Genomic DNA, 25,262 nt, shown 5'->3' with positions numbered 1-25,262 from the left:
TAAAACATATTTCAGGAAAAGCCTCCAGTTTCAGCAGTTTAATTGCTGGAATAATGAACCATCAAACAGGCAGTTGCACAGACCTCAGGGACATGAGCTTAACATAACTGAAAAACTGGTGTAATGGATAAATAAGAGTTCAAGCCAGTAATATCACAAAGAATATAATCTGGTTAATAGGAACTTCCACAGTCCTGTGTCAGTAACTGACACAGCTGATCAATCAGCTAATGCTGTGATTTCCTCAGATGAAAAGAACTTCAGTACCTGCTAATAACACAGAGATACAAACCATTTGATACAGGAAATTTCTCTTGCAGGAATTCTCTGCCAGTTCAAAAACTAACACTGACAACTAATACGGACTTTGTATGAACCACGCATTTTGTGGGAGCAAGAGATGGGCTAAATTTTGCCTGCTTTTTCTTTTGTGGTATTTTGCGTAAACACGCAATTTTTTTCATTAGTTTATTTTTATAATGTGTGGTCCCTGCTGAAAAACTTGCTGAAAAACTGTTGCTTACAAATTTTATGGCAAAAGAGACTTTGTTAAGACTGATAATCATACAGAAACAAGAGCATCTACCTTTTCATCCAAGAAGATAAACTATATTGGAAAGTTCAACATCTTCATATCTTTCACACAACCTAATGAAATTCAGGGAAAGCAGAGAAATAGTCTTCTGCTTTGTCATTCACCATCTCCTAGATATGAACTTGGCATCCTGAGAGTACCACAAGCAGTTCTGTAATGATGAAAATCACCTGTGTTTTCACAATCTTTCCCTGTAGATAAATCATAGATTGGTAGGGTTGGAAGTGACCTTTAGAGATCATTCAGTCCAACCCGATCATCCAGTCCAATCCTCTTGCAGAAGCAGGTTCACCTAGATCAGGTTGCATAGGAACATGTCCAGGCGGGTCTTAAAGATCTCCAAGGAAGGAGACTCTACAACCCCTCTGGGCAGCCTGTGCCACTGCTTTGTCACCCTCACAGTGAAATAGTTTTTTTCTTATATTTAAGTGGAACTTTTTGTGTTCCAGCTTTATCCCATTACCCCTTGTCCTGTTACTAACTACTATAGAAAAAGGGATGTTCCAACCTCCTGACACCCACCCTCTAGATATTTATAAATGTTAATAAGATCACCCCTCAATCTCCTCTTCTCCAGACTAAACAGCCCCAGGTCCCACAGCCTTTCCTCGTACGAAAGAAGTTCTAGTCCCCTGATCATCTTGGTGGCCCTGTGCTGGATTCTCTTCAGCAGTTCCCTGTCCCTGTTGAGCTGAGGAGCCCCGAACTGGACACAGGACTCCAGATGAGGCCTCACCAGGGCAGAGTAGAGAGGGAGAAGAACCTCCCATGACCTGCTGGCCACACTCTTCTTGATGCATCCTAGGATGCCATTGGCCTTCTTGGCCATGATGGCACAGTGCTGGCTCATATTTAGCTTATTATCAATCAGGACTCCCAGGTCTCTCTCTGCAGAGCTGCTCTTCAGCAGTTCAACCCCCAGCCTGTACTGGTGCACAGGGTTGTTCCTTCCCAGATGCAGGACTCTGCACTTGTTCTTGTTGCCCAACTCTCAAACTGGTTGAGATCCCGCTGAATGGCAGCACAGCCTTCTGGTGAATCAGCCAGTCCTCCTAACTTGGTGTCATCAGCAAACCTGCTGAGGGTACACTCTGTCCCCTCATCCAGGTCATTGATGAAGATGCTGAACAAGACTGGCCGCAGAACTGATCCCTGTGGAACTCCACTGGCCACAGGCCTCCAGCTCGATTCTGTGCCATTGATCACCACCCTCTGGGCTCTGTCATTCAGCCAGCTCTCGATCCACTTCATTGACCACTCATCCAAGCCACATTGCTTGAGCTTTCTGATGAGGATGTTATGGGAGACAGTGTCAAAAGCCTTGCTGAAGTCAAGGTAGATGACATCCGCTGCTCTCCCCTCATCTAGCCAGCTGGTTATGCACTCATAGGTTATGAACTATCAGGTTGGTCAAAAAGGATTTCCCCTTGGTGAAGCCATGTTGAATCCCCCTGATACCCATCTTATCCTTCATATGTTCAGTGATAACATTCAGGATGAGCTGTTTCACCACTTTTCCAGAGACAGAGATGAGGCTGATTGGCCTGTAGTTTCCTGGGTCGTCCTTCCTGTCCTTCTTGAAGACTGGAGTTGAAGACCGAGTTGTCCCAGCAGATCCTTGCTCATCCATGGAGGTCTCCTACCTCCTTTTCCTCCTTTCTTGCACATTGGGACACACTGATGCTGGGCTTGAAGGAAGTGGTGCTTGAAGACTGACCAGCTCTCATTGGCACTTCTGTCTTCTAGAATCACATCCCAGAGATCCATCCAAGTAGATCTTTGAAGAGGCCAAAGCCAGCTCACCTGTAATCCAGGGTCACGGTCCTGATTTGTGTTCTGTCCCTTCCATGCAGGATCTTGAACTCTACTATCTCATGGTCACTGCAGCCAAGGTTGCCTCCAACCATCATCCCTAACAGGCCCTCCTTATTCGTCAATACCAGGTGAAGCAGCACACCCCTCCTTCTTGGTTCCTCGATCATCTGCGACAGGAAGTTGTCGTCAACAATCTGTAGGAATCTCCTTGACTGCGTGTGCTTGGCTGTGTGGCTATCCCAGCAAATATCAGGGTGGTTGAAGTCCCCCATGATGACTAGGGACTGTGATCGTGAGACAGCTCTCAGCTGTTCATAGAAGGCCTCATCCACATCCTCCTCCTGATCAGGTGGTCTGTAGCAAACTCCTACAACAATATAACCTGCCTGGCCCTGCTCATTAATTTTTACCCATAAGCATTCTACCTGCTCCTCACCCTCACTCAGACACAGTTCAGTACACCTTAATTGCTCCCTCACATAGAGAGCAACTCCACCTCCACGCCTTGTCAGTCTGACTTTCCTGAACAATACATAACCCATACATCACTCATACCTACATGAAACAAAAGTAAGGGGTAGTAGCCTGCATCCCTGATGAGCTGTGGCACTCTCTCAGCCACATCCCTGATCTTGGCTCCAGACAGACAGTACACCTTTCTTGAGTCCCTACCTGCTCCACAGATGGGTCTCTAAGTGCCCCTTAGCAGCGAGTCACTCACAATAAGCCCCTCTCGCCTCTTCCTACAATGTCCATTACCCATTGCAGGGGGGTATAGCTGATGGGTTGTTTGGTGGGTTTTCCCCTTTTGGAACTTGCTCCCTTGTCACCAGTGCCTCATATTTATTTGTAGTGGGCACTCTGGAAGGAGGGCTTTGAAGACAAGTCTTTGTCTTTTTTTTTGTAACCAGGGTCCATCACTTATTGGATTCACTGGAGGCTTGCACCTGATTGTGGAAGCCTCCATCTTTGTCCACTTCTGCCCCTCTAATACTACAGAGCCTACTCACAGTTTCCTGCAGCTCTTTCAACAGACGCTGCAGTTCCTGAACTTGAGGGCACCTATGACACATTGTTGCCTCAGAAGCATAGTTCCTTAAGCAGTCTAAACACTCCTTGCAATCCACCTGGACCGAAGCTTCTCTACTAACCGGCTCTGTCTGGGTGGATGCACTGACCTTCACCTGGGTTTTGTTCATCTGAGCCTTGGCTTTAATCCTCAGGCGAGTGTTCACGATTTTGCTAGGTTGAAGCTGAAGCTGGGGCACATCTCTGACTTCTGTTTCTGTAAACAGGCCGTGGGGTTGTTCCCTGCCCGTCCCCCCTGCTCGCCCTGCCTGCATTAACTGCGCAAACTGCCACTCCACACCTGGGTGCTGCATCACTTCCTGTTTGCTGGCCCTGTTTGCCATGCTCTTGGTCGCTTGTTCTCCCTGGGGAATGTTTAAATCCCCCCCCCCCCCCCCCCCCCCGCGGTTGCTGCAGCTCCGCCTCCTGGTAAGAACGTCCCCCCCACAAGAGCTGCCTGGTCCTGGAGGCTTTCCTCGCTTTTCCTCCACTCCCCATACTCCAGGAACCCCCAGATTACCTCAACTGGCCGCACAGCTGCGAATAAACGAGCCTTGCCTCCGCTTTGTGTACCGCCGATAAAATCAGGATAAAATCAGGATAAAATAGGATCTATTACTGTAGAACTGAAAAAGCTCTTGTTCTGTGTAACTTACTAACACCAATCTAACATTAAACTACAATTTGCTAGTAATTACACTATAGAATTACATTGCAAGAAGTGATTCATTATTACAACTAATAGGATTCAGGAGTTTGGGAATTTCTTTAACTAGTAAGATCTACACACAAAACAAGATATCTATACAAAAACAACATATCTGAACAAACATTTTCATAAAGGTAGAGCTAGAAATAAGTAGTTTGTATCTGGTTTAGCTTATATATATTTAAAACTGAGATCTCACAACTGATTACTCTGTAGCTTTGACATTTTCAGGTTAGCAACAGCAGCACAGATACACCCCAGTTAATCTGAAGGAAGGTCATTACTGAATGCACAACAAAACATCTGTTTTCTCCTGTCTTCCTGAAGTGGCTTAAAAATGGAACATAGCTGAACAATTCAAAAGCAACATTCTGGTAGAGAATGTTTCAGTAGTTAAAAATGCCAGGGCATACACAGATACTTAGGCTGCCAATTCATTGACTTCAATAAATATTAATATTTTAGTTCTGTTCAAGCTCTAAAAATAGCACTGATTGAAAAAGTTTGTATTTCTTTACAAATCAAGTAAATAGTTTTTCAACAGTCAATGACAGCTGTTCATTCTGTAAACAAATAATTATGTCTATTCTAACAATTCTTTTCAATTCTGTCTATGTTTCCTTTAATGGACTTGGAATATACACATATAGGCATATTGAAATCAAAAGGAAACTTCAGAATTTCTGGCTTGTCTGGTAACGTGCTTATCCTCCGTCCCATTTGGCAAGGGGAGGGAGGATAAGCACATTACCAGACAGGCCAGAAATTTTTCTTGTTTAGAAAAGCTCCTCAATCCTTTGGAAGAAAGACAGTTCAAAACCAGTTTGGGAAACCAAAGACTACTTGAAGTGTACTGTCAAGGGAAATCTCCACTGCTTAACAGTATAAAACCCTCCACCATCCCATCCACACAGGTCCATCACAGAAAACAATTGTTGGCAAAAAAAAAGCACTAAGGAAAACGGGTTAACATAGAACATAATTTGTCAGCTAAACTAAGGGGAAACCTTTTTTTCATTTCCACCACTAAAATTCAGACTCTTGTTGCAGTGAAGCTTCTGACTTGTTTTTATTTCTGGAGCATAGATTTCTACTCCTTACATAATTCTTGTATTCAGGAGGTTACTGGAATTACAATGGACTAAACCAGTTACCAGATAAATAGAAGAACATTGAAAAGCAGCAATGAGATTCTGAAGGCTACTAACACAAAAAGCAATAAGACTCCCATTGACTTCAGTGGGAGCAGAATTCCATAAGCACAAGTGCAGAAATCCTGCTTTATGCATTTATCAATCTGCAGGTATGCAAAGGTAAAATGACAAAAGGACTATGAAAAGTATTTGAACGGCAAACCTCTCCCTAGCATTGGCACAAGGCATGTCACAGAACAAGGATAAAGAAAGTGAAAGCGTCACAAGACTGAATAACATGGGCATAGTATTAAGCTATTCCTTAACAAGAGCAACTACATATTTTAATTTTTTTTAAAGACAAACTTAAATAAATCTTTTAAATAGGATATAAAAACTAGAAATGTCATTTGAATAACTGCTGATAAAAACACTATGGTAATTACACACCTTAAAAATAAATGGTATGCAATTACTGTTTTCCATTATACCTAACCAATGATACCTAACAGACATCCAAACAACACTTAAGAGTAATTTTTCATTAGCAACTCATTGGGTGATAAAATGGGGAAAAATAAAGGTGCAGAGGAAAAATGTCAATGGAAATTGTGTAAGGCTTGTTAAGGCTCCTATGGAGCACATTCAAAGATATTTCCTTCAGAAATCAGGGAGTAGAGATTTGGTATTCTTCAAATTTTAACAATTACAAAAGACAGTACACTACCTTCTAATCACACAAAGTATTTCCTTCAAAAATAGAAAAAAAATCAATGTCTATGGTTCTTTTAATATTTAAGATATTGACTTTCATTAAAAAACACTTGTTTTCATTGTTATAATGGATATAGCCACACAGGGAACATTCCCCTTGCAACTCATTATGTCTGCTTGATCTATTGTTATAAGGAAGTATTGTACCAAAATTTATTCTAATACTGTCTTATGAAGTATTACAAAAATTGAATTTTTAATAAATATCTAAGCACTCTTTATATGTAAGGCTAATCAGCAGGTGGATTATCAAGAACAATGAGGCAGCGCTGAGAAAAAAATATCCTTCCATTGTTCAGTGTCTTGTACTCTGTATAGCTTTTTAATATTAAAGTATATAGCTTGTGCCTTTAATAATATAAGAGCTGAACCATAGTTAACTTCATGACTGATATTGTGACTCTGTGATACAATTAATAGTGACAAACAAGTGTTTTTTTACAGCAACATTGTTTGTATACCCTGAGCCTGTAACTTAGGTGTGCTTTGGTAATAAATTTAAGAGCAGTAGATTCATTTTTTTAAGAAAACAAATTAGTATGTTTTACTGTTACTACTCTAATGCATAATTGCATTACCATATTCACAGACAATATAGCAACTGTTTCTTATCTTACCTGCCACTACAGAGAAGCCAACGAGCAAGAGAATAGTGAGGTATGATCTTCTGTATGACACTAGCCATTACCATGGTAACCACCAACTGTACACCTATCACACCCTGTGAAGGAATAAGTTAATAACAAGTCAATATTTGATTTAGAATTTTTAAGAAAAAAATAAATACACTTTGCACAGTAATGATAACATTTTTTGGTTCATTTTAACTAGAGGTATATCCCCTGTTTCACGAATTGTAAGGCCACACATGGACATGGCACTTCACAATACATCATTCCTTAAAATTAGATCACTGATTACAACCTCTGGTTTTGTGGTCTCCTCACTTCTGAAACAAGAGCAAAAACTGAAAAAATATGCTTGCATTAACAATAATTTGTAACATCTGCATCATAAAATTTCGGCCTTTGGTTAGTACAGAGCATTTGCTCCTCACTGAACTCCAAGTGCAAGTGGGGAAGGGACAGAAAGCCACACAGGAATCATCAGAGCTTCAACATCCAACTCTTCATCAGGATTTGGCACTTCATTCAGCAGAGTCAACAGCAATCTTTTTCCCAGTCATTCAGCAAGACTTAATTGTTGTTCTTGGGTTGTTTTTTTTTTAAATAAAGTAACTTCAAACTTCTAAAGCTAAATAACAATTAAGGAGATGTTGCATTGTATTACTTATATCCCACACTTTAAATTCTACCAGATAATATGAACACCACATTTAAAACCAGCATGAAGTGTGTCCACCTTATTTCCTCTATTTACATGCATGAGTTTCATGCTTCAAACATCAAAAAGTATCAAACACAGACCCAAAAGTGAAATTTACAAAAAAATGCAAACAAAAAGACAGTAAGAATCAACTGAATATTTCCATTCTTTAAAACTGTTTTTTAGAATATTTTCTCATGTAAAGGAGTAAAGGTGCTTTCTCAATGAGAACATAAAATGCCACATTTCAGTAGTGGCATATTAAAGTTCATATTCACTTTCATTCTTAGATACCAACTTTTGATTACGGCTAGTTTGTACTGATGCAATGTCCTAATAGAAGGTCAGGAGGCTAAAGTACTTCTCCAAATGGAAGCAGTACACAATTAATCATTGGCAAAAAAACCCCACCAGATTAGCTCATAGACTTGAGAAACATTTTCCCTGATATTCCTCAAAGGAATAATTAAGATTCGTCCCTCAAGAACATTTCACCATTAGCAGAACACACAGTACCCCCATTGTTCAAATATTTCCTCACCCAGATAGGATACCCATTCCCTTGGTGGAAATTTAACCAAACATTATCTTTAACAAAAGTTTCTCTCAATGTAACATCTGAGAAAGGAAAGGGCAATTTCTACAGAATGGAGAGAGAGCCAAGATTGGAAGGGACCTCTGGAGATAAACTAGTCCAAGCTCCTCCCCCCACCACCAACCCCTCTCCAAGATGAAGGTCAACTAGTCAGATTTTGAATGCCTCCAAGGACACAGGCTACACAACCAACCTGTTGTAGTGTTTGACCATCCTCACCTTAGTGTTTTTTTCTTTATGAAATTTAAATTTAATACTGTATATTTTGCCTGCTGCCTTTTGTTCTTTCACTGTGCATCACTGCGAAAAGCTTCATCTCACCTTCTTTACTTCTTATCAGGTATTCATATACATGCATAAGATGACTCCTGAACCTTCTCTAAGCTCAATAGTCTTAGCTCTCAACCTCTTCTCATATTGCAGACAGTTCAGTCTCTTCAATATCTTTGTGGCCCTGCACTGGACTCTCTCCAGTACACCCATGTCTCTTTCGCATACAGAATGGTAGGCGTTGAAAGGGACCCCTAAAGATCATCTAGTCCAACTCCCCTGGTAAACCCTCCTCTGCTCTTTTGTACTGGGGAATTCAAAATCAGAAACAGCACTCCAGTGTCAAAACAGTAATAAAGTACATGTATCATCTTTGTCAATCTGGTGGCGATTCTCAGTACCTTGCAGCCAGCTGTTGGCCTCCTTTGCCAAAGACTCACTGCTGGCTGATAGTCAGCTTACTGACATCTAGCACTTCCAAGCCCTTTTCTGCCAAAAGATTTTCTAGACAGCCTCCAGCACATACTGGTGCCTGGGTTTACACCTCCTGAGGAATACTGGCACTTCATTCTGCTGAACTGCACAAGATTCCCATTTGTTCAGTCTGTAGAGAGCTCTCTGAATGGCAACAAAATTACCTGACATAGCAGGCATTTCAAGTTTTGTACCATCTGCAAACTTGCCTTCCATTTTCCAAGTCATTAATGAAGATGCTTAATAACACCATATCAACTCCTGAGGCACACCACTAATGACTTGTCCCCAACTGGCTTTTGTGTCACTAATCTCAGTAATTTGAGCTCAGCACCTCAGCCAGTTTTTAGTTCACATCACTACTCAGTTACCTAGTCCATATTTCATCAGTTTCACTTGCTAAAGTGAAAAAAAAATATTACATATTCTTCCCTTTGTCCACCAAGCTAGTCATTTCATTATCAAGTTGGTCAAGCATTACTTTTTGTTAAGTATGACTTTTCTTACACTCTAAATTAACTATGCTCAAAGCCATCTTGTCTCTAATACATTTGGATTTAGTTACAAGAGTTATTGACTTCATTGCCTCCTCAGGGATCAATGAGAGGCTTTAGTTCTCACATTCTCACTCTTGAGCATAGAAGTAATACCTGACTTTTGAAGTCCTCAGCAACCTCCCCTGCAGCAACTTTTCAAAGATAACAGTGAGGGTGGACAAAAAAAAACATGACCTCTCAACAACTCCATCCACTTCCTCAGCACTGCTGGGTACATTCCATCATGATCTGTGGACTTGCATACCTACTATTTGTTCAAATGTTCTTTAACATGACAGGTCTTCCGTGGAGGGTAAGCCTCTCTTGCCCCAGACTCTTCTGCCAGTCTCAGGAGCCTAGGATTTCTGAAGACAAATGTTATCAGTGAAGACAAAGGCAGCATTAGTATCTTGGTCTTTCCCATGTCCTTTACCATCAGGTCTCCTGCCCCAGTCAGTAGCAGGCCCATGTTTTTCATCCTAATATATTTGCTGTTGATATAATTGAAAAAGGTCACCGTGTTGCCATTCATGCTCCATGACAAATTCAATTCCAGGAGGACTTGTCTTTCTTAACCTAGACACTCCTGCATGCTCAGATAGTTTCTCCATATCCCTCATGGATGATTTGAACTTACTCCCATCTCTTGTGTATTTCCTCTCCACGTTTGAGCTTCCTCAATGAGCATCACGTTTATCTGTGTACATCAGGATGGATTGTTCTTGAGCTTGGAGGACGTGATTTTTGAAAGTCAACCATTTTTCCCAGACCACTCTTCTCTCCACAGGATTCTTTCAAGTTGAAGTTTGTTCAGACCAAAGTCAGGTCTCCTGAAGCCTGTGAACCTGCTACTTGACTCATTTCCTTCTCTTTGGATCCTGAGCTCTACCACTCAATAGTCATTGGGGCAAAGACCACACAACCTTCCCATCACATACCAGTTCTTCCTTGTCTGTAAGTCTGAGGTCCAGTAGAGCACCTCTCATCAGCTCTTGAATAGCCTGTATGAGGAAACTGCCAGAGCAAACAGAAAATTTCCTAGATTGGTCAAGCCTTACTGCATTGTCTCTTCAGAAGATACTGGAGTAGTTTATATATACTATAGGATAAGCACTTGGAAATCTAAGGATCCTTCCCACGGCCTGAAGAAGGTCTTATCTTCTACCTTCATGATTATCTACAGGAGTACCCATGTTGCTCTGCCCTCTAGTCTTTTTCCATAAACTCTCAGTTCATTATGCATTTCATGGCATTCTCACTTAGAGAGCATCCCTACTGTTCTCTCATTTAAGAGCAAGTTCAACTACTCACTATTCCAGTCAATCCTCCTGGTCAGCATCCACCCACGGCAACACTCCAATCATATGAGCAATCCCATCACATTTTTGCTATCACAATGGAATCATAGCTCTGCAACTTAATACAGCGCCCCTACTTTCTTATTTCCTCTCCATGTAGCATGCATTTAGTGTACAGGCAGGTCAGAGAAAACAACCAAGAGTTTCAGTTTCCCAGAAGAGATGTAAGAGTTTCTCCACCATAGTCATTGCAGAGAGAGACCTGGGAGTCCTGATTGATAATAAGCTAAATATGAACCAGCACTGTGCCATCATGGCCAAGAAGGCCAATGGCGTCCTAGGATGCATCAAGAAGAGTGTGGCCAGCAGGTCATGGGAGGTTCTTCTCCCTCTCTACTCTGCCCTGCTGAGGCCTCATCTGGAGTCCTGTGTCCAGTTCGGGGCTCCTCAGCTCAACAGGGACAGGGAACTGCTGAAGAGAATCCAGCACAGGGCCACCAAGATGATCAGGGGACTAGAACTTCTTTCGTACGAGGAAAGGCTGTGGGAACTGGGGCTGTTTAGTCTGGAGAAGAGGAGATTGAGGGGTGATCTTATTAACATTTATAAATATCTAGAGGGTGGGTGTCAGGAGGTTGGGACATCCCTTTTTCTATAGTAGACAGTAACAGGACAAGGGGTAATGGGATGAAGCTGGAACACAAAAAGTTCCACTTAAACATAAGAAAAAAACTATTTCACTGTGAGGGTGACAAAGCAGTGGCACAGGCTGCCCAGAGGGGTTGTAGAGTCTCCTTCCTTGGAGGTCTTCAAGACCCGCCTGGACATGTTCCTATGCAACCTGATCTAGGTGAACCTGCTTCTGCAGGGGGGTTGGACTAGATGATCTCTAAAGGTCCCTTCCAACCCCCACCATTCTATGATTCTATGATTACCTGTGTACATCATTACCTGTATACAAGTATTTCCCTGTTCGTGTTTATATACTAGTGTGGCATCTCTTCTGCCCTGTTTAGTTGTTTTAGGGACTCTCTGCCTCATCCTGTATCTTTTGTTTACCAACCCAGTCCATCACTTCTTCCTCTTGATTTTTATGTCATCACCTCCTTTCTCACTCCTAGTCTAAAGCACTCCATACTAGCTTAGCCAGTCTCTTGGCAAAGACAGTTTTGCGCAAATTGGTCAGGTGAATGCTGTCCTTCCCTGGCAGTCCTCAAGCCTCACAGAGGATCATGTGTTCACACAAGACAAGTCCTTGCTTTCCACACCTGTTGTGCAACCAGCTGTTCACCTACAGGATTCACCATTCTTTGTCAGTGTTCCACCTCCTCACCACTAATAACCTCTTTAGTCTTGAATACTGTACTGAAGAAAGTTCTTCTCTTTTCTCCCTTCAACACTTTCAAGCTTTTATTTCAATAGATCAGAAATTTTGTCAATACTGCAGATGAATTATTACAGGTATGTGCAGTAACATACTTAATAAAAACATGACTGAGGGAGATAGCAGTAAGATAGCAATAAATTACCTTTTGGCATCTGTAAACACCTTCAATGTGTTAACATATATCTCATAACAAAGTACAATATCCTATAGATATATTCCAATACCATTTAAAAGTACTTGTTACTTTTTAATATAGCTTTTGAGTTGGATTTTTTTCCAGATATCAAGTTCTTTTAGTACTTTTCTCTTTTCTCTCCTCTGTCCTTGAACTTTATACTGCTCCTTTATATTTTTGTCATTAGTTCTTTGATGTATTTCAAAAAGTAAGACCTCAAATTTGCTCATGCTCCATGTCACCAAGACCAGGGATCATGTTTTGGAGTCCTACACGTAAGACTATTCAAATCAATTTCCTAGCTAAGGAGAAGCATACTTAAAATAAAAAGAAGTGTTATTAAAACAAGCTGCCTGAATTACATATTTGATATATTTAAATTAATAAATTGCTTGTGCTTTTCAATTTGTTTACAAAACAAACCATGCATTTTGAAATCAAATGTTTACTTAACCAGCTCATGAGAAGCCTAACCACTTCCACTCAATTGGAGACAGAAATTATCATCCCTTCATCTAGGTTACCTACCTCAGAATTCAATGTCTTAAAGTGACATTACTATTCTCTAGAATAATGTTTTTATTAGGACTGCCTAATCAGGTGTCAGTGTTTCTCTTCCATTACTCCTAGGGAATCCTATCTGTAACGGAAAGAAAATATCTTTTCAACTCCAGATATTAGGATGGAATATGATGCAAATCATAAAATCATAGAATCATAGAATGGTAGGGGTTGGAAGGGACCTTTAGAGATCATCTAGTCCAACCCCCCTGCAGAAGTAGGTTCACCTAGATCAGGTTGCATAGGAACATGTCCAGGTGGGTCTTGAAGACCTCCAAGGACAGAGACTCCACAACCCTTCTGGGTAGCCTGCTATTTTTTATACAGGGTAGCAGGTCCACTAGCTGAGCTAAAATACTTACAATTCAACAGACTATTTAGAAGTGCACCTAGGGAAACCCATGTAACTGAATCCATTAGGATCATTTTGTTTTAAGACATCAAATGTCTTTCTGTATCTTTCCTGCCTCCTTTCATTGAGAATTCACTTTACTCACAAACAGGTTACTCTTCTATTTCATAAAGATTGGAATACCTACAAAAATATTTCAGCTTACAAATGAAAACAACCTATCAAATTTTATGCCATTATTTTTTTAAACCAACAATGACATCTCTAATCTTAAATTTGATTTTACAGTGGAAATACTTTCCTAGTATTTTTCTACACTTTGAGAAATTAAAAAATGAATATACTAGCTCACTTCGTCAGGGCATTTTGATTCCTGAAGGTTAGTAATCCAACCATGCACACTACACTAACAGAGCAAAGCTGTCATGTGAAATTAAAAAAATTGCACTGCAATAATCTTCTTGCAATACGACAAGAACACACTGTAGAGGAATTCAGTAGGTCACATACCCGCCCAAAATAACATGCTGTGTGCAAAGCACAATGTTTTGCCAACTCTACCCTTTTGCCTGTACATGGTTACACACTACTTATGTTTATCAATACAGATTGGAAAAACCTAAAACACACTTAACTATCTCATGTTACAACACTAGAACACATCTCTTTCACATACACACAGAAAAATCACCAAAAAAAGGAAAAATTATTTCAACACTAGAAAAATTATTTCAACACTAGAGCACTTCTCTTTCACATATACACAGAAAAAACCCAGAAAATATTGGATTCATTCCAATTCAGGCTCCACCTATATCAAGTCTCCTATGCACATTTAAGTCTTCCCATTATCACTAATATCAGTTTAAATTTAAACCCACTCATTTCAAAGACATGAATGTAGATCAGATGTTGGTTCTGACCAATTATCTTATATCCTACTTACCATACACTAAATTAGAGGAACCACAATTTAGAATTTAGTCAGAAATCTACAATTTAAACACCTAGCCCTGCTTAGTAGAATACAACACATCTGAGGGAGAAGATGCTTAAGAGGAAAGTCCAAAGTCACACAGGAGTTCTAAGTGCCTCTGGCAAACAAGATTTGGAACACATCAACCTGTGTTATATGTGATAAAGTAACTGAACACACAATCATTAACAAGCTTGACTCAAATATAATAGAAGTATTATTCATTTCTTAGAGATGAGGAACTGTTGCACAGATTAAATACAGCGTCTGCAGTTACCGAACAATTTGTGGAAAATTACATTATTTGAATCTACTTCATAAGACCTTTGGCATTCTCCAATTTCACATACATCCATGGCCCTATCATGCTGCAGTTTCACAACTCGGAATTTGAAATCCAAATTCAAGACTGAAGAGAGAAATGTCAGCATCTCACTGGTCATTCTGTCATTCTGCATAATGCTGAGATGCACTTGGCCCAAAGACAAGACAACTCTCTAAGGCAGTCAAGTCAGTTTCTCTGGTAAAATGAAGGCTGGCAAACAACCTTGTAATCAAAGATGAGGCTGAACTAGTACAACATAGGAACTGAACTGACTAAGAAACTGCAGTCTGTTTGTGTTTCTGTGATAGTGCAAGGTCCTTCATTAGACGTGTCTTGAAAGTCTTGAGCAGTATGCACAGCTCCAGATCTAACAGTATTACACTCTTACTTTTTACTTTGTCACAAAGCACGTTTTACAAAAACACTTTTCATAAGACACGGCAGAGAATGCACAAGCAGTCCACAAGAGAAGTGTTAGCAGTAATGTCAAAGGGAATATTGCCAGATTTCTTAAAATTGTGGGGAAAAAAAAAAATGAGAAGTACAAAAGCCAACAGTATAAGGCTGAATAAAGTGTAATTGAGACTTTGGTTTTCATAGTCCATATCTTTTATACTACATATCTGAAGATATACAGTTGATGATAATTAGAAGAACTAAAGGTAAGAATAAGCAATTAAGATAAAGTTACAGTACTCTTATCTACAAGTTAAGTGTACTTAAAATACACCTGCACCTATTTCTGAATAGCAACCAAGAAGACCAAACAAATCCTTTAAAGTACTTGTGCCTAAAGGACATTTTTCTTTTCATCATGAATTGATTTACAGAACACAGAGAGCAAAGATAGCTAAGGTTAATAGTTTTACGTCAAGACACTACACCACTGTAGTCTCCTCATTTTGACCTTGCCCAAGGTTATTCTCCCACACCTGTAGTAACAGGCCAGTTTTTTTTTTCTTTTTTCCCTTACCACATACCTAAATATTACAAATAGCTTTACATTGGACTTCAAAAACTTATCATCCAACAATAATCATCTCTTCCATTGCAAGACAAGGAGGGCCTTGAGCTGAAGCCAACTGCCACATGCACCAGGACTGCAGCAGCAATACAATTACAGGCCTGAAAAAACATCTGCAAAAACCCAATCTACAACTTCACTTTCAGAAGTTAAACATCAGCTACTTACTTTCTGAAGAGACAAGGTTTGTAAAAACAATATTTTTAAACAAGTGTGCTGGAGTATTCTACAGATGTTAATTCAGAGCATACCAAGCTCTTTCAATGGTAGCACACAAATTTACTAACAAGGCTGTGAATTTTCTAGAAAGAAATGGAGAAGCTTTTCTATTAGTAGAGACCAACAAGATCTCTAGGAGAATACAACAAATACTCTTACCTTCCTTAATTCCAAAAGTGCAATGGTATTTGTGAAGGCTGGAACCTACATCAATATCACCTACTTGAAATACCGTTTAATCAATTACATGCTCTTGCTGTTAGATGAGACTTTCCCATGTGCAAAATTTCCTCCATATGTGTATATCCATGCTCAATCTGCACCTTGCAAAAGCAAGACAATGCTCTCTTTAAACATAAATGCAATTCAGAATTGTTTGCTTAACAGTAGAAAGTGTTAGAGGGGATGGCCAAAGAAAAGTGAGTTGACTGTGGAAAATGAATGCTTCCTGTCAAAATGACTACTTTTCACACAATACATATAGTCATAATGCTAATTTACATAGTCAGTGACTTGAAGCAGTGCAAAATCTTGTAATTTGTAAAAATCAGATGTCTGTAAAGCTAATTTTGGGAAACAAAACTACGCCACCAGATCCCTATTTTTGGCCAAGTTTCCACTGAACTTGTGTTTCCTACATCTACCTCTGTTTACAGTAGAGCAGAGAACAGAAGATGCACTGAGTAGCATGAATAACACACAAGGAATTCAGGGCTACCACCAAACTGCCTACCTTTGCAGGTTTTTCCCACCCAAGAGTCACCCCCTCTTGACCAGTGTCTTTCCACATACTCAAAGGAGAGCCATAACCTGCTAGATGGAAGCAGCCATCAGCAATATGACTCCCTCTGAAATAAGGTATTTTGTTTAAAACCAAAACTACACTACAGTAAGCCAATTGCATTTCACCTTACAGTTTTGCTTTTTTTTCTACTGAGGCTGAGCAAGCACAAAGATTACAGAACTAGTGATCATTAAGCAAGACAAGTTACTGCTATAGAAATCTCATACCTGGACCAAAGGCATGTATGAAGTCACAGAATTATGACTGAAGAAACCAATATAGAATACCTGTTGTGCAGAACACCAATATGTATCCAATCTATAATTAAATTACAAGTGAAACTAGTTCAGACAATTCATCTACTACAAAAAAAAAAAGAAATCAAACCCAAAATATATTCAATCATTACCATTCAAAGAATCTTAAAATATTATTCACCCATACTTCCCCAGTGAACTCAAGAGGGAACTGTGGAAGTTCTCACTCTCCTGAACATTTACTTTATAAACAGCAGGGTTTACCATCACAGGAATGTTTCCAAGTTTAAAAAGTGAAAGTCTTTAATGCTTCTGCTGAATCATCTAAAATGCCATGGCCTTGTGCAGAGTTTAAAGTCGTGAGGATAAATGAAACTGCAACTGCACGGATGAGTCCTGGTTGTCCAAACTTGGCAGAGCACTACCAGTAAATTGTTTTCATGACTTGATTTATAAGTCTCTTGATGCAAAAGAAACTGCTGAACATTTCATTCTCCTGTTGCTTTGGAACTGGAGAACACAGCTTCCAAATAGCATAAAAGTACACTCTCACCTTTTCACTTTGCTTACGTCATGGAATCACACACAAAGATTATTTGTCCACGCTGCCAGCAACTAGCAAAGAAAATTGGACCCGATTTTTCAACCCCATCGGGCAACAGAAGCAAGCACTTAGTCTACTTAAATGAAGACCTGAATTGAGAGAAAAAGCTGTATTGTTTTCAAAGATACTTTTGGAAAGTTGCAAATACAGAGCTGAATGACAGCACCCGTGCACCCCTATAAATAGCAGGAGTCCCTCAAGACCTTTTGATTAACCTCTACAGAAAAGGAAAAGCAAATAAATAAAGGAATGGAAGATATAATTTTAAAAAATAAAATTATAAAATTCCTTTCAGATTTCAAACAGTATTTAAAAAAACTCTAGTAGAAAACAGTGATTAAATACTTAAATATTAAAACAGTTACAAATCACATTTTACTCAAAATATAAAGAGTACCTCCCCTAAGCAAGATTTGCACCATTTAAACAAAGACTAGTCACCGTAGTTAAAATAACACATTGACATTTATATCCATAAGGAAATTTGTGTATTAATGTCATATACAAAACAAAAACCCGTTTTTATACCCTCACTCACATATCCCTAAGGTGCTCCATACACCTCATATCTTTAAGATCACTACATTAAAAGCAGAACTAATCAGCTCTACTGTTTTAAATATTAATGACTTAAATACAAATTTCAGTCTATCTTTCTAGCAAGGGAGGTCCACCCATGCAATGCTCAGACTCCTCTATTTAAGCTGAATAAATTCAACAACTTTATGCCATTAGCAACAATTTCCTAATGCAAACTTTGCTCTTCTGCTGCTACATATAACCCAAGCTCATAAACTGTGTTAGGCTGAATACCCTAAGTTATGTCTGTGCTAGAATATCTGACCAGAAAAGTCATCTGAGGAACGATTTTTCTTTATAAACCCAACATATTTGTGTGCTGCAACAGCAAGCACTGGAGCTACAACGTGACCCGGAGCACGAAACATGAAACGCAGTATTTGGCAAACGTTTCATAATACATTCAAAACCACAGCGAAAGAAACTACTAAATTTAAGGTGAGCCTGAGTTGTGAACAAGCAGTTCCATGTATTTACAAAAACACACCTTGAACCCGATACAGATCGTACAGTTGAGCGCCTCATGCAGTAGAGAAGCAGCAACGAGGGAAATAACCACTGAGACGTAAAAACGTGTGGGTGTAAAGCCGCAGTGAGAAAGCAAAGAGCACAGTGACTTCTTAATGAATGCTGAACACAGACATCAACGGCCTCCCCGCTCTGCGCTTCACCCTTGCTCCAGACGTCCCCGGCCTTGGCAGATGCGAGGCCGCAGGACCGCAGCCCCGAAACCCCATCGAGCGCGGAGACCCCGTTACCGGGCTCAGCGCCAACAGTCTCCTCCCCGCGGTGCTCCGCTCACCATGGTGCCCGAGCTGGGCCCGCCCGCCGCCGCTCCAGCTGCCCGGCTCGCCCCCGCTCCCAGCACATAAATCCGCCGCTCCCGCGCCCCGCCGAACCCCGCCGCGCCGGCTCCCGCCCGGCGCACACCTCACCGCGGAGGTCACGCAAGGACCCCGCCAGCCTGAGGCCCGCCTGAGGTGTCCAACCGACCGCCTGCCCCGGACAGGGCGGCGGCGAGCCACAACGGCGTCTCAGCGGCCACCTCCATGCCTACTGCTCCCTACCTCAGCGGGCGCAGGGGATCGCCTGCCACCTCCCCTCGCTGCTGTCCCCTGCACCCGCTGGTCCCTTCGCTTGAGGCTCGTCAGGCGCCGCGCGAGCTGCCGATCGCAGGCAGGGCACCGGCGCGACCCCGGCCACGTGACACAGGAGGTCGTCGCCGAGCGCTGACTCTGCTACTCGACCCCGCGGAGGGGCAGCGGAGTCGGTGCCCACCGAGAGAAACGGCAAGGGGAGGGAGGGGACGAGGCGGGGGGATTCAATGACAGTGCGACGGGACGGGGACAGGGGAGGCGAGGCGCCCGCGCATGCGCCATAGTCACTCTCCCTCGGCGGCCTGGCGGCGCCGGCGCATATGCGTAGAGCGGGGGATGAAGCCGGATGGGTGGCAAAGCGGGTCCCGGCGAGCGTCCGGCGATGGTCGTGGTGCCTGAGGAAGCAGCCGCCGTTAGCAGTGATCAGTCAGGGGTGCGGGGGCGTACCGAGTCTTTCCCAAAAATCATTCCCGGCTAGAGGGACGCGCCGGCGGCTCTGAGGAGAGCGAGGCCCACCGCCACCTCACGGGCCCGCCGGTGTGGTGCGGAGGCGGGAAGCGGTGCTTGGCCGTTGGACCTGAGGAAAACGTCCCCTGTGTCAGCCTTTCCGCAGCTCTTCAAGGCAGAACAGTATCTGTCTCGTCATCTGCTTACCACTTTACTCCTAGCCTGGGTAGATGGTCCCACCTGTGCAGTTGACCTCACCAGTTTGTCCAGTGACAAATTGTCCTGTCTGTAGCTGCAATAACAAAACAGCTTTCCTGTAAATCCTGCTGCTTTAAGTGTCAGTCACGCACTGGAAACTGAAGCACGAGAATTCTGCCTGAATGGATCAAGTACAATTTTTATTAAAAAAATTATTTATCCATCTGTATTCAAATTGTGACAAACTGTACCTGCCTTTCAGGGGATCCCAAGAGGAGGATTCACAGTTCAATCTAAAGCTTAGTCAACACTCAAATACAGAGGAGAAGGTAATTTAGTAACAACTATCATGTAGACCTAGAAACTTAACACTTTGATATTTTTTATTGTTCCTTTTAAATACATGGTGGCTAAAAGGAAAAACCCAACAAACCCCTCTCAACATCACAACAGAAAAGAAAACCAGCAAAGCAAATAAACTTCAAAGAAATCTTCAGATGCAGGACGTGATGGTACCAAGAACAAAGACAAGATGGTTTTGACCTATTCATTTCATTTAGTCGACAAGCCTATGTTAATGCCACTTTGGTGAGATTTGTGGCAAAAGTAGCCTGGTAGAGAACAGCGTTGACAAGAAAATAACAAGTTCCAAAGGCATTCTGTTCACACAATTACTCATGTTCCTGGCATACAGAGAATTCCAAGGAAAATCAGTAAGTACTTGAAAAAACAAAGCTACAATTGCAAAGCATTCATCTTGTAGTGTAGGAATGGTAAGAGCCCAGTTGCATTTAGCACATCTAATACTTCTGATTGTAAAAATCTCAAAATTATGTCTTTTAAAGGAAATCATAACTTACCTATGGAGCTCTTTGGCATGAGATTGAATCACTGATAATTTGGTGGCATTTTATGAAAAGCCAATGAAATTGGTAACATGCAGAGCAATTTAATTAACAGAAACAGTTATGTGTTGGTTTTAACTCTTAGCAAGCACAGGTTTAGAGCCCTAGCACTTTTATTCTAGTACTACTGAAAGGATCAGACTAAAACAATCAATATTCACTAAAAAAAGCCAAAATTATTGTAATGGCTACGTAAAAATGGATTTTTTGTGTGGAACAAGAAGGACCTCGGCAGTGAGCAAGCTAAAGAAGATCATATTGTGCACTAGGTGCCACCAATATGTCTCACCAATGCTGGTGGCCCTCACCTCTCGCACAGCACACATTTTAAGAAACTCATTAGGGTAGCCAGCACTTTAATGCCCATGCTGCCTGGATACATGGCTGGCTTACACAGAACATGTGTGCCTCCTTCAGGAAGCAGGTATGACTCCCCCAAAATACCTAGCCATTTCTAGACTGTCAAATGTGACCTCAGCAGCCTCTCTGTTCTCTTTATTCCACATCACTAAACTCTCTTTTCCTCCACCATTTCCTCCTCCACACCAATTATTTAACCTCCACAGGAGGAACCTTTTTTTGGGGGGTGTGTGTGTATGTAACATGCAATATATTATATGGCAACTACCGTGATTTAAACTCCACTGTAAGGCTAAGCAGTCGATATCATCTTAATCACATTTAGTGAGAAAACACCAAAACACTGAGGGTGATGGAGCCCTGGAACAGGCTGCTCAGGGAGGTTGTGGAGTCTCCTTCCTTGGAGGTCTTCAAGACCTGCATGGATGCATTCCTATGCAACCTGATCTAGGTGGACCTGCTGCTGCAGGGGGGGTTGGACTACATGATCTCTAAAGGTCCCTTCGAACCCCTACATACTATGATTCTATGAACAGAGTCCTCAGTCTTCAAGGTTCCCTATGATGTCAGAGTTAACAAATCGTCCTCACTTTTTGTATCCAGCAGACCTTTACATATTTGGGCTATTGAAGAAGCTTAATACATCTAAGGCCTGATTATTTATGATCTCCAGCACAAGTACATTATGAAATAACTGTGCATTCTCTGATAGGGCAGCAGTCTTGCTCCAGACAAAGGCAGAGTTTCAAGGAAACAGAGAGGAGGAAATCTTCTAAAAAGGAGATTCTTTTTTCAAGACAAGTACTGAGGTGATCTAATCCAATTATCTGTTATCTGTAGGACAATACTTCGCTGTCAGGACCTGGGAGGTTTCAATGACTTCCATCTGATCCTCATAATTTGAAAGTGTTAAAATTTTAGAAATGTTTTTCAAGATGCATTTTATCTCACAGCATCCCACACAGCAAAAAGGCCAAGAAAATGGAAAGTGAACTTGAAAGGAGTTGAAACACTACAGACATGTGAGAAGTCTGCAGTGTCATGTTAAAGGAAGGCAATTTAGCTATTGAAACAAAATTTAAAAGAGAATATTTTATTATAATGTCATCTACAGTACCTAGAAGATGGGACATTAAGCAGAAGGTAAATATAGATCAACAAAGGCCAATTCATCTCATAATAATAAAAACAAAAAAACCCACCAGAACACAGTTACTTGGCAACATTTTAGAGCAAGTTGCAGGAAGAATAAGGAGCTCCACTCCCTACGATTTGCTGGGATTCAAGTTGTCTAGCATAAGCCCAAACATACTAGAAATTTCCTACATTCTTGTAATCAAGCACTGAGACATATTTAAGGACTCTCTTCTTCCAGCTGCACCATTGTTATTCCACAAAGAAAGAACAAGAGCTGTTTGAAGAAATGAGTATTCTTGATTTTCCTAGATTTGTGGGAGTTCTGCCTCTCATGGATTTATGAGAAAAAAAAAAAAATGAAATTACATCTTTGATTGCTCTGAAGAATTTTTTCCACATAGTGAAGCACAGACAGCTCTAAGACTACTAGAAGCTGGTATGAAATGTAACACCGGATTTATCACTTACAGCATGTCTGTAAACCTTATGATTCCCATTTGTATGGCTTAAATACCTTCTTAGCCTCTCCAGTGAATTATTGAAGAGGTTTAACTGTCTCTGACAATTGTTCAGGGATCTGAATCAGATACTGAACAGCCTGCCCCATGCCCACCCACAAAGATGTGGGTGCCATTTTGGCCTCCTGAAAGCTTTCCCTTATCTTCTGTGCTCCTGTCAAGGTCCTGAATGCACCAACAGGTGTTACTCTTCCTTGCCAATGCCATAGCACGAGGATCTCTCATGTATTTGGATTAGAGTTTAGTCACCAGGTGGGGGAATTTGCTGGGTTTTCTGTGAATAGGAACCTGAGATAAAGCTAGGGCTGACTTTTATGTTCTTTTAAAAGCAATGAGTTTCTATTTAGGTGAATAAATCCCTGTAGATACGTGAAAATTTACAGTCCTGTGTCAGTACAAATTTCATTATGAAGGGGAAAATGAGAAGGCATGTTATTGCAGTGTGTTCTGTTTATCCTTGGCTTTCCATTTTGTGGGATACTTTCCATTTTTGTAAGATGAAGACTATTAACAATCTCACTTAAAACTTAATCTGACACATGAGAGGATGTTGAAGAAAAGTGATGGCAAAACCATAAACACTTGTTCCAGGGGGGCTCATTAGTTTCTTTTTTGGAAGACAGTGTGACTGACTGGAAAGTTTCCATTTAGGTGAATAATTCTGAATCTTCTGAGTAAATATATTGCCCAGCTTTTTAAAACAAAGACATACACATTTAGCATACAAAATGGAAGAGGATTTACTTGGTGGTTCTTTTGACTTAGGTGAGTGTCCGCTCAGCTCGTTTAAACCAGTTCTGTGAATAGTGGGGCTAAGAAAGCTTCGTTTCCTGTGGATTTCTACCTCTTGATTGATAGATTAGAAATGGGATTTTCTGTTTTAAGAGTGTGTCTGTTGGGGGTATTTACAATGTCTTTGGCCTAGACTGTTAGTGTAATTAAAATTGAGAATTTTACTTTACAAATATGTTTGATACAGGCCAATGGGTGCCAAACTGATAGAAAAATCACTGATCAGCATACCCACATTCACACATCCATATAACTTTACCTAGAGCCACTGCATGGGACCATATAAGCCTTATTTCAATAGGAAACCAGACAAAAAAACCATCTGTGTTTGTGCCTGCAGTGCATTCATTTCACCCCTTTTACCATGCCGTGAGACAGAAAGTCATGACTGCAGAGGCTCTTGAGTTCATTTGTGTGTGCGGCTGTGTAGCGAGTTGTCTCGCAGGGCCTAGGTTTGGCCTGAGTTTTCTAGATAATAATCCCCACCCCCAACCTCTCATAGTTTGAAATTAAGACCAAATTATTTTAACTATGTATGGATGTACCTCTTTTTATATATTAGTTCCCACAGCTATGCCATGTACACTCATATTCACATACACATATATATGTATTTACTATAGGGAAAAGCTGTGTTATCTGAAAAGACATGCCCTTCCAAATGAGAATACAACAGACTAATGAAACTGTAGTCTCCAAATTTGCCACTTAAAACAAGATGCTCCTCATTTTATCTGCTGTGTGTCACCTCTGAAGTGGTTATTATGCTATTCAATTAAGCTGTCTTGAAATATACTTGAATTGTAGCATACCTTTTTTTTTTTCTAAAAAATCAAATTTCTGAGTAACAAGTGCCTTCTTGCTGAGCAGTGCAATAGAGCTGGAAAGCCATGTGCTGTGTTGTGACTTCACTTAACTGCTATGTGGTAAAAGATTTTAAATCAAATGTCTCTAGTTGTAGTATTTCTTTTAAAAATAGCTGAGTGGTTTCAATGTTTCCTTCTTTGTACCATACCTTAAAGTTTCATCTACATTATTTTAATATACACTGAAGTGTTTGAAAACGAGTCTTAACAGAAGGAATCAGAATGTTATTATATTGGCTGTGAGCCAGCACAAGCTACAGTTTCTGGGAGTAACATTTGTTTGTAAAAAATCTTAAGATGAGCAAGCAGTCTACAAATTAGCATGGTGTTTCAGGTATGTAATGCAACCAAGGGTGAAGTTCTCTGGTATTTAATGTCAGAGCTAGAGTGAGTGATGAACAGGACAGTCAAATCTGCCCAGCAAGTGGGGAAAAGAGATGGTTTTCAGAAACTGGACTGCTGCTGAAGGTCTAGCGGGTCAGAAAGAGAATTTTAAAACTGATCCTCTACTTCACAAGTGATGAGAAAAGTAACTCTGGTATGTTTTGGAGCTTTGGAGCAAATTAACAACCTGACAGGAGCATTCTTCAGATGCTCAGCTGAAGTGCCACAGGCCTATACTCCGTGTTTCTGTTCCTTGGGTATCTAAAAATTCCAAGTGCTTGCAAGTGTTATTACGAGCCTTCAGCTAATTCGGTCTGTAAAATAAATTTTTGGAAAAGTAAACAAAAACTTGACATGCCATGAATATTTTCTTCCTTACGTGCTGTGAACCAAATTAAATAAGCAGTGCTGGTAAGGCTCAGGACAGGGAGTCTCCACACTCAGATTGCATGTTTCTGCATTCCTCACAGGACTGATGATTCACAGGGCTCTGAACTGTGACAGGATCTCTAGAATGAATGATCATGAGTGAGTGAGGACACTTCTTCTAGTCCCATGCTGTCAAAAGAGGAAATGAGTTTTCTCCCATTGTGGACTCTCTGCAAGATGAGGAGATAAAGGCCAGTGATGAATGTCCTCCTTCCTTGTGCTGCCTGGGAGAGACGGAACTAGCTCAACTGCATACAGAGGCCACCATGTATGGAACATGAATCAGCCCTTTG

The 25,262-nt window shown here is 40.9% G+C and overlaps 1 protein-coding gene across 3 annotated transcripts in view; it reads right to left on the bottom strand.

Moving 5' to 3' along the window:
* Window positions 1–18,738, bottom strand: part of TMEM161B (transmembrane protein 161B) — a 51,592-nt gene extending 32,854 nt beyond the window's left edge. For 2 of the 3 annotated variants that reach the window (XM_062018544.1, XM_062018547.1), the window contains exons 1-2: window positions 18,639–18,714; window positions 6,712–6,815 (exon numbers count right to left, since the gene is read on the bottom strand). In XM_062018544.1, the coding sequence (XP_061874528.1) occupies window positions 6,712–6,815; window positions 18,639–18,641 (107 nt within the window). In that variant the 5' untranslated portion in view covers window positions 18,642–18,714. Of the gene's footprint in view, window positions 1–6,711; window positions 6,816–18,638 lie in introns of all 3 variants that reach the window. The other variant, XM_062018545.1, reaches the window with a different exon arrangement.
* Window positions 18,739–25,262: the final 6,524 nt, after the last annotated feature.

This window comes from Colius striatus, chromosome Z (genome assembly GCF_028858725.1).
Source record: "Colius striatus isolate bColStr4 chromosome Z, bColStr4.1.hap1, whole genome shotgun sequence".
Taxonomy (NCBI): Eukaryota; Metazoa; Chordata; class Aves; order Coliiformes; family Coliidae; genus Colius; species Colius striatus.
This window is presented reverse-complemented; position numbering and strand designations above follow the sequence as displayed.